Source organism: Bactrocera latifrons, unplaced genomic scaffold (assembly GCF_001853355.1).
Source record: "Bactrocera latifrons isolate USDA-ARS-PBARC rearing strain unplaced genomic scaffold, ASM185335v1 scaffold_113, whole genome shotgun sequence".
Classification (NCBI taxonomy): Eukaryota; Metazoa; Arthropoda; class Insecta; order Diptera; family Tephritidae; genus Bactrocera; species Bactrocera latifrons.
In genome coordinates, this window is record NW_017534553.1 from 52,753 (window position 1) to 62,884 (window position 10,132).

Here is a 10,132-nt window from a genome sequence, read left to right on the forward strand (position 1 = left end):
TCCATTATAACTAGTTTTGCCACATAATGGACAGTTGTCACTTCATTAATATAACAGCTATGTAGCCTGATTTCAACCACATTTAGGAAGGAAGGCGTGTCGAGAAGGCATCATTTGGGTATTGTTCCTATTTCATTGTCTAGTTTTATATACTGTACAGTGAAGGATCAGAGCAGTCATAAATAAGATGGAGTTGAGAACCTTTTTCACAGTATATCATAGAGATCCTAATATCGACTTGCATGACTATCTTGTTGCAGCTATGATACCCACCCGTCTATGTGCAGAAAAAAAACGCACGTCAACAAACATGAGGAAGGTTCGACGTTGAGAAGCTGCAATCTCTGAGAGCATTCGTCAGCAACTCAGTATAAGAGGTYTGTGGACGGCATTTGAAGCTCTTTAAGTACAGCTGCAACCGAAACGATACAAAAGTAAGAAAATAATAGCTGATCCTATGAGGAGTGCCGTGTCGCAATGTTATGATCGACCATAACATGTGCGGGACGTAGAAGATGAGCTGTTGATGAGCTGACTATGTCAATGTCGTCGTATATCTTTTATAGCTCATCGTTCCAATCGATTGCAGTACCCGCTTTGCCATTACATAGGAGACCATAAATTTCAATACGCAAAATTTTTCTCACGACTCATSAGATGAGGATGCCTCCCTACCATATAGCCGAACGGTAATGATGAAGGACATATAGAGTTTCATATTTATTCGTCGAGAGAGAACWTTACTTTTCAATTGCTTGATCAGTTGAAAGTAGTATGTGTTGACAAGATTACTTCTGCTCTGGAGAAAGCAGAATGAGCGGTGTAAATGTTAAGGCCAATGATATCAATATCATCACCGTACGCCCATAGCTGTATAGCTGTACTATAGAAAATTCTGCTTTCTCTCTTTAGCTCATAAGCTCGTACTATTATTTTCTCAAGCAATTGATTGAAGAAGTCACACGATAGGGAGTACCTTTGTCTGAAACCTCGCTTAGTATAGAACTGCTTGGAGAGGTCCTTCCCTATCTTTCCCGATCTTGATGGAGCTTTTGGTGTTGCTCAACGTCAACTTACACCGCCGTATTAGCTTTGCGGTTATACCAAATTCAGACATAGCGGTATAGACGTTGCTCCTTTTTATRCAGTCAAAAGCAACTTTAAATCGACAAAGAAGATCCTTTTCACGTGTCCTTTACAWGATTTGGCGCCTGCTGGAAATCTGGTCGATAGAAGATTTTGTAGGTCTAAAGCTACAATGATAAGGTTCAAWCAGTTTGTTGATGGTGGGCTTCAGTCTTTAACACATTAAGCACGATAAGACTTTATTGGAAACAATAATTAGCGCACTTTGGATAGTCTCCCTTTGGTGGATTGAGCCGAACACTCTTAGGTTCCAAKCGACCGGCATGCTTTCATCCGACAATCATAGCTGGGCAATGGAACATCTACTTSTATCGCATTGTCATCGATTGGGGAATCGGGCTAGCCAGCTCCGGTTGTTACATTTTCATTGCCGTTAAGCAGGCTAGAGAAGTGTTCCCTCTATATCTTCAGTTTGCTCTGAACATCAATCGAACTTAGAAGAATGATTATATCCATCTTACTACTTCTGTGTAAAGTTGTAGCATAATTATTACTACCGAAATACATAATATTGTTAGATAAAGATTTAGATATACATAAGCTCAACCACAGAAGGAAACAAGGTTTTAAGAACATGGTGCTTAGACTGGGGTCCTACTGATTTAATCATTATTCAGATCTAAGCACATTACTCGTATGCTTCAGCGAACTAATTCAGTTARTTTTCTTGGAATAACACACCACTATATGTATATAATATTCTATTCCATATATGTATATTGTATAAAGCTAACCGGAAGTTTAATATTCTTAATCGTGTTGATTAGCCCGATTTACACATTTTTGATAGTATAYACATTACTAGTAATAAACTATTCTCTACGATTTCCAATAATTCTTATACCACAAATATTGACCGATATTTTCAGAAATTATTGTCCGATTTTCTAAAATTTTTAGACGTGAGATAAAATATCTACTTTATGTTTGCCAACTTTTATTTCGACATCTTAATTGGTTATTAGATATTGCAGTACCAATTGGTACAGTGGTTGCTGAAAAGGATTTCACCTAAAGGTGGGCGGTCCATTGTCAAATTTTTACACCGATATCTATGAAGCCCATAAGGTTAYTAATAACTGTTATAATCTGCTTCAACATGTTGCGAGAGCTTAAAAAGAGCTGGTTTTAGACACTCGTGGCCATGCAAATCTTACAATTGAAAATTTTCAAGCATTGTGCATATTTGACTACACTTGATAGCGGTACTTTTTGCGGTAAAGAAATGTTTTATACATATAGGAATCAAAATTATTTATTTATTAATTAGTCAACTATTAATCAAAAATATAAAAAATTAAAAACAAAACACAATCAGCTATAGATAAATCAATTGAAAGATAGTGAGCTTTACAAAATGAGCTTGAAATATAATATAAGAGACTGACATGCGATGAAAACATTATAATTTTTACTTTTTTACTTTAATTTCATTTACACTATATTTCAAATTAATATTTTATGTTATTTTTTACAATTGAAAACTGAATTTTAGTAGGTACATCACTTTAAAAACAATAAAATCGGCCGCTTAAGACTTCGATTTCCAGKAAACAACATTTTATTTGTAACTTTTTCTTTCATTTTGTTTTCATTTCTTACTTTAACATACTTTAACATACTTTTTGTGTTTCCCTTTACTCCCACCGCCCAATACCCACACCAAAATCTTGGAAGCTAAATCACAGCTAAATCTCTGCGCTTTTATTTTTAAATGTAAGCCGATAAAAACAATCGAACTCAAACAGCCAAATTGGTTGACAGGCGGTTTACACACTCTCTTCTGRGAGGATTTACACGTTGTCTACGTGGGTGTACACATGTGTGCATAAATCGTGTGGATGGAATTGGAGGGCATAATGGGAGCGTGCGCGTGTGTAGGAGTAAATATACTCGTATGYATGCCTTTGGAGCAAATAAAGCMATTAATGCGAAAAAGTATTTTAAATKATTTGGCKTTCCTTAGAAATGAAGTCSTTGAGGAGGTGTGTGACTCTCTTATTTCACGTGCGATTTATAGGGTGTCTGTGGAATATTTTGCGAAGGAAATTTAGGCATAACTTCATTTACAATATATACAAGTATAACATATTAATCTACGTACTCGACAAAAATTTAACTCGGAGGACGAAATTCCCGAATATTGGATGTATAGCGGCTTGAAAATTTTTAAAATTATTTCAACCGATTTTACTACAGAGTTAGCACATATAATATTATAAAATCAATTTGTGCTAAGTTAATCACTATTCATCTAAATTAGTTTTTATGTCACATATTGTCATTATGTAAGAATTTTGTTCCATGATGATAAAATCCCAACCGAAAGTGTAGTCTCTTTATTCAGATTTTTCGTTTCCAAAACTGTAAAGAAATAGCTATTCCAATGTTGTATATATCCAAAAATGGGCAATCACCAGAATCTCTTTACAAAGATATTTCACAGGTTTCTTAAACAAGCAACAAAATATTGGTCCACTTCACTTGAGAATTTACAATATTTTGGCAGATAAAAATCCAACTGTTTTTTTTTTTTTTGGAAATCTTGATAACGATTCTGTTTTATGAAGTTTTCTCTATAATAAGCCTGTAGAAGCCAAACCTAAAGTGTTGTTTCAAGTCCTATAATGTTTGGAATATAAGCGAGTTCGTCGAGAGTAGACTATATTGTGAATATACTTAGTAATCTCACGGGCAATACTTGCATAATTTCTTAAACACTATCCTTAAATATGCTCATAAGCGCAAAAATCGTAAATTGCGATTGAGATTACTTTTGAGCTTTAAAAGAGCAAAATTCGCTTCTTGTTAGATATTTTCTAAATAATTGCATAAAGTAACCATTATTACATATTCCAAACCAAATAACTTTTGAACAACTATTTTTTTAATTTCAACTAACTTTATTAACATGATATAAAATTTCAAAAAGGAATTAAATTCGATTACATTTTTTTTTTTTTTTTATGTAAGAGCAACAAGCATTCGTTATAAATTTGTCTATCTAAATTATTTAGTGTCCATGTCCATGACCATGTCCTCCGAAATCGTGTCCACCATGATGATGAACCGCAACACCATGTTCTTGTTTGATTGAGAAAYCGCTGGAATGACCRTGACCATGATCATGACCGTGATCATGACCGTGTCCATARCCAYGTCCAGAATCATGACCRTGGCCATGACCACCATCCCCACCATCATCGTGCGTTTCAACTTCGGCGTGACCACCATGATAACTGGTGTGTCCATGATCAGCTACATGATGGTGTGTGGGTTCACGGTGCACCACCGCATGGAAACCACTATGYTTGTCAGCCGTATAGTGCACAGTTCTCTTGTGGCCGTCCGCTTCAATCAGTTCATAATGTCCGGAYACCTTATCACCATCACGGTGTTCACTCTGCTCTTTGATATCACCCGTTTTCGTATCCTTAACGCCATAATTGAAGTGATACTCAGCATGTGAGTCATGACCATCGTCGTGTCCATGTCCGTGTCCATGATGATCGTGGTGACCGTGATGACCGTGATCATCGTGATGATCGTCGTGTGAGACTAAATGCACCGAAGCGTGACTGGAAGCACTGTGACCTCCATGATCATGTCCATGATGGCCGTGTGGTAAGGCACTGACCATCACCAGCGCTAAGCAACATACTAATGCAGCGAAAATCTACCGAAAAAAAGGGAGTTTGAGAATTTTCTATTCTAATATATTTATAAAATAAATATATCAATCGAACTCGCCTTGGAGCCCATTGTTTCAATTCAAATTAACAACTGTGATAGATCGAGGTAAACTGTGCTTACTGCGCTGGCGACCTGTGCTTTTATACCAAATTTAAATGCTAAACAGTTTATTTCATATTATCTTTAACTAATTTTTGTCTTATGAATGCACTTCAGATTGCTAACCTTGTAATTAAGTATTTGGTAATTGCTTGGAAAGTAACGCCTCCTAAGCTGCATACTGTCGAACCGCATTAACCAATTAGAGCTGTGTTACCAATATTGTATGCATTTAACATTAGTTTTCACACTATTTGTTAAGTACAAGTTGATGACTAAGTATTTAATTGTGTAGAATTTGAAATTTCTTTTATTATAAGTTAAAGTGGTATAGGTCGATAAGAAAAAAATATTAAAGTGTGTACTTTATGAAACATATAAAGCGCAGTGTTTCCCCAAATTTTGTGTATAAGTTTTATATGAAGACATTTGTGTTTCTAAATTTGCTTTGTAATATAGATATAGTCTCTGCCGAGCTGCTACCAGCATTAAATATTTTCGAAGAAAGTGAGACTGCGCAAATTATGAGAACTTATAGTAGATTAGAGTCACGTTTAATGTGGGTTAATGTCGTTATAAATTTTTGTAGGTTTTCGTTATATTTAGTAACGTTAATACAATATCTAGGCCAGGACTAATTGTCTGATGAACATGCAGTCTTATTAAAAAATATCAGCTTGTGGCGAAAAATGCCATTTAGAGCTGTTATGCTCTGTTTAAGTTCTGTAAATCAAAAAATGCCATATCTCTCTTTAAATAGATGTGTTAACATATAATAGTATGTTTKGTTTCCCGTCAACCTTTACATGAAACATATAAAAAATCACTGAATTTTTTAAATTATAATTCTTACATATATTAAAATAGAACAAGTAGATAATTTAAAGAAATTTGTCGTTCAATTTTAAGTTGTCGTTGATTTGGAGAGTTTACCATATATTCCAATGTAGTCATAATAMACTCGTATATAAATTTAAAGTTGTGGCCAGGCTGTGATAAACAGGATAGCTTACCAGAAAAGGCATACTCGAAACTGGAGATTCTTTTAAAGAGCCAGAATTGATATGAACATTTTTAAATTCYTCCAATACTGGGACTATTTCCTATATGATTATTACCAATTAATCTGACTTTATGAGTTCGAACAATATACAGTATAGGTTATTTAGAGTACATATAGTACACCAAAAAAAGAAACTTAAGGATCATATAAGGATTCGGTTCACATATAAAACTTAAATATTTTTTTGTTGACGARGAGAACCAGAAGCTCGACAATCAATGGAAGTAGCGCTCAGCATTGAGGCTGACACTAGGATCTTCAATTTAAACTGGTMATTTTCAGTTGGCAGCTGTTTTAACAACCACCCCTTTAGAGAATTCGATATCTCTAAGAAGACATTCAATACTATTAAGCTATAAGAGTTCTCAAATCGAAAGTAGCCATCAATATGATGTTAAATATTGAGAGAAAGTCTAGGCTTCCAGATAAATATGTTTTACTGAAAATGCTGTGACTTGTGACTTTGACTTCAAAAAAGTTGGYGATCTTTAATCAATAATCTCAAGTGTTTAGCAGTTATTTGGTAATCTAAAAGATTTTATTCCAGCATTACACATATTTTGCAAATTAAAACACTAAGCTGGCTTTCTCCTTATAATTAAAATCTTTTTACTAAGTTGGAAAATTTCAGATCAAACAGTTTGCAAAAAAAGTTTTCTCCATAGCATTAACTTAAGGAATAAACGCTTTCTTTAGTGTCCACTTATGTTCAGTTTCAACTTATATTTAATGTAGTTCTGAGAAGAAGAATTGATGCATTTACTTAGTTACTATATCCTGAACAGGCCATATTAAATATGCAACGAAGATTATCTCTCTGTTTGTCTCTACACAAGGAGCGTTCCAAAGTAAAGAGGACTTTTTGAATCTAGCGCCACCTGGTGGCGCCATCTATATGTCGACWGKTGYGTKARAATCTGCTRYCTCYATCRATTGCCTGGTGAGAATTTCATGTCATTCCATTAAATGAAAGTGAAGTTATTGCKTTTTAAGTGTCAGTATGTTTGTGTTATCGATGCGAAAATGAGCTTCGAACAAAGAGCCAACATTAAATTTTGATTTAAAATTGGTAAAACTTTTACCGAAACATTTCAATTGATGAAACAACTTTATGGCGATGCTATCCCGTAGCAGAGTTCACGAGTGGTTTCAACGTTTTCAAAAGCGATCGTGAGGACATAAATGACGATCAACATTTGCGCCAATCAAAATCCGTGATCACCGGAAATTCCATTGAAACTGCGCGTGAATTCATCAAAAATCAGCCGAAATCATCATAGAAATTCAAGGAAATGGAATTGAACATCTCCAAAACACCGATTTATCGCATATTGAGCGAACATTTGGGCTTACGAAATGTGTGTGCACGGTTTGTTCCGCACAAATTGACTGACGACCAAAAATTGCTCAGAATCCAACATTCGAAGCACGCTTGTTATCAATTATTTGACCAAAAATCACATTTTCACCATTAACCACTCCCCGTATTCACCTGATATGACACCGTGCGTGTTCTTCCGATTCGGAAAAAGCATTTGCCCATGAACGGAAAGCGTTATGCCGACGTAGAGTTCATTCAAAAGGCTTGCACCGGCCAACAATCTAAAACACTCGTTCGACGTGCTTTTGAACCGTGAAAAAAGCTATATTGATGAAGAAGAAGACTAATTTGAATAAAATAAATTGATTTTGCCGAAAAAACCATTGCTGTTCTTTTTTTTTTTTTTTTTTTGTAAGTCCTGTTTACTTTGGAAAGCATCTTGTATATTTTTCATAAAAGAGGATATAATTATGGGCCAACTCTTGGTTTTTATACCACGATAATACACCGCCGCATAGTGAATGGATTCTTCGTGAGTTTTTCCCCAAATTTTCAACCAATATCGTTCCGCAACGTTGTAATTATGAACAAGGTCTTACGAGATTTTCGCGCAGTAGTAACCGCTATACAAACTGTACCATCAGAAAAAAGTTCTTGCATGGAAAACCTGAAAGCCTGGTTGAAAGGATATCTTCACCAAATTTGCAAGGACTAATGCCCCAAGCTGTACTGGAATTTCCGAACAAAAACAAATCGAAGCACGATAGCAYACATAGTAGGTACTTTTGTATGTGCTTGTATAGAAAATTGTTTGTTTGTGAAGGGTATTTTTTCTTGGTTCATCATAAACCAAACTAAATATAGCACGATTTTACCGTGGCCTCCCACAAATCAAATGYTGCTATTATCCACCCTTCATAATATAAAGAACCAGTCCTTTGAGACGCCACCTTCGTCATTGTTGTTGGTGCGTGTATAACGCCCATTATGTTTTAATTAATTTTCGCCCCACTAACTAACTGTAGGTCATTCATAATTTCGTGGTCATTTGCTACATGTAGAAGCATACATAGGTATTTGAATGTATACTATATATGGGGCAAAAATCTGTTGGTTTTGCTTTGCTTTATTCAAACTGGTAAGTGTTTCTTCTATTCACTTGTATGGTATGGTAAATGTGTGACCGCATAATGAGCGCTACTTTTTCAGCGAAAGCAAATACCACCCAGCAGGTGGCTAAATGCTACCTCACATGAATATACATATGTATATACATGCATATGGATATGTATATATGGTTTATGAAATGCTTCTGCTACTATTGTTGTTTGTTGTTATTTGATATATGTAAGCTTCATCGTCATGCATAATTATTCCATTACTTCTTATCTTAAAGCGTATTTAATTCCTCATAAATTTGTATAATTAATTTTTAGTAGTTAAATTAAAGTGATACGTTTCAGGTTTTTGCATTTCTTACGCCTTATCAGCAATTTCTCTCTTTGCATTTCGGTCGAAATTGTAAAAAATCGTCTTTTAATTGCATTTGGCCTTTAGTATTAAATATGAAATATAAATTAAAGCAAAAAGGAATTAATTATTTTTCAAATAAGTTTCTTTATAAAACTGTCTATCGTTTTGTAAGATAAGATAAGATAAGATTTCCTACTAAAGGACTTTAAAGATGGTTTTGTGATTGCTTAACCAAACATTATTTCAAGAGTCTCCAACGATGAGCGTCACTATTGAGAAAATATGMCATATATTGGTTAACATTTTTCTTCGATAAAGGCGAAAATGCAAGCCAAGCGCCTGGAGATGTGAGTAGTGTTTGCAGTCCTGATCCCACAAAATTTCGGTTTCATCCATTCCGATCCAGCCGTATTCATGTCGAAGATGCAACACGCTCTGGTAGACCAATTGTCAAAATATCGATAAAAGAAAGAAAGCCGTCCAACCATATTTTTTTGATATTCCATGAAATAATAACAGTACTTATGTAACTGTTCCAGTTTTTTTGCCAATAGGGAAATGATAGACTAAGTAAAATAGCTCGACCTGACGGCGAATTTCCGAACACTGGCGGGTTTCCGGATACTGCCGCAATAAAATTAACCATTAAGGATTGGTAGACGTGGTGAAATGAGCACCGGAGACGGTGAACACATTGGACGCCCTAAAGAAGTTGTTACCGACGCAAACATCACAAAAGTCCACAAAATAATTTTGGAAGACCGTAAAGTGAAGTTCTTCGAAATAGCAGTCACTTTGACAAACCGCTTTTTAACATCTACTTATCGCATTGGGAAGAGGAATCCTTTGAGTATTAATAATAAATCAGATAGAGTAAAACCTAAAAATATGTTGTCTTAGTCAATTTCACTCCTTGTTAGTGGATAGGAGTTCATTATGCTATTTAACTAAGGCCTCACTRTGTAGATGTTCGATAGGAGACACCAAGAGACTTCTTGTTATAGTCCAAAGTGCATCCAGGCGACCATATTGGCGCGGCTTAGTTAAGGGATTTTTATTTTTTTTTTTTTGGATCTCTGTTCCAATTTTACCATTGGAAGGTTTAGAAAAAGCCCAAAAATAATAATACGGCTCAACGCTTTTTCCAACGTTTATGTCCACCTTTGTATGCTTTTTCAGTTCTCTAAACTTTAGACGCGCTTTTCTCAAAACACACTTTTTTAAACTGGCSGACMTGATCTCGTTCGAACTACTTAACCGATTTGCTGAATTTTTATTTTAAAATGTAAACAAAAACGCCTGGCTATCTAGATTCATAATTTTTTATGATTTATTGA

The 10,132-nt window shown here is 35.0% G+C and overlaps 2 protein-coding genes across 2 annotated transcripts in view; one reads left to right on the plus strand and one right to left on the minus strand.

Annotated features, from left to right (window-relative positions):
- The window catches only part of LOC108974846 (histidine-rich glycoprotein-like), a 2,456-nt gene extending 1,746 nt beyond the window's left edge, over positions 1 to 710 (plus strand). Inside the window, exon 3 of the mRNA XM_018942939.1 lies at positions 658 to 710. Coding sequence (XP_018798484.1) covers positions 658 to 710 — 53 coding nt within the window. The remainder of the gene's footprint in view (positions 1 to 657) is intronic.
- A 3,449-nt stretch (positions 711 to 4,159) lies between these two features.
- Positions 4,160 to 4,908, minus strand: LOC108974856 (histidine-rich glycoprotein-like). The gene is made up of 2 exons (XM_018942953.1): positions 4,897 to 4,908; positions 4,160 to 4,822 (listed from the first exon to the last, which is right to left on the minus strand). The coding sequence occupies exons 1-2, from the start codon at positions 4,906 to 4,908 to the stop codon at positions 4,160 to 4,162; spliced, it is 675 nt and encodes a 224-aa protein (XP_018798498.1).
- Between the last annotated feature and the right edge of the window lie 5,224 nt (positions 4,909 to 10,132).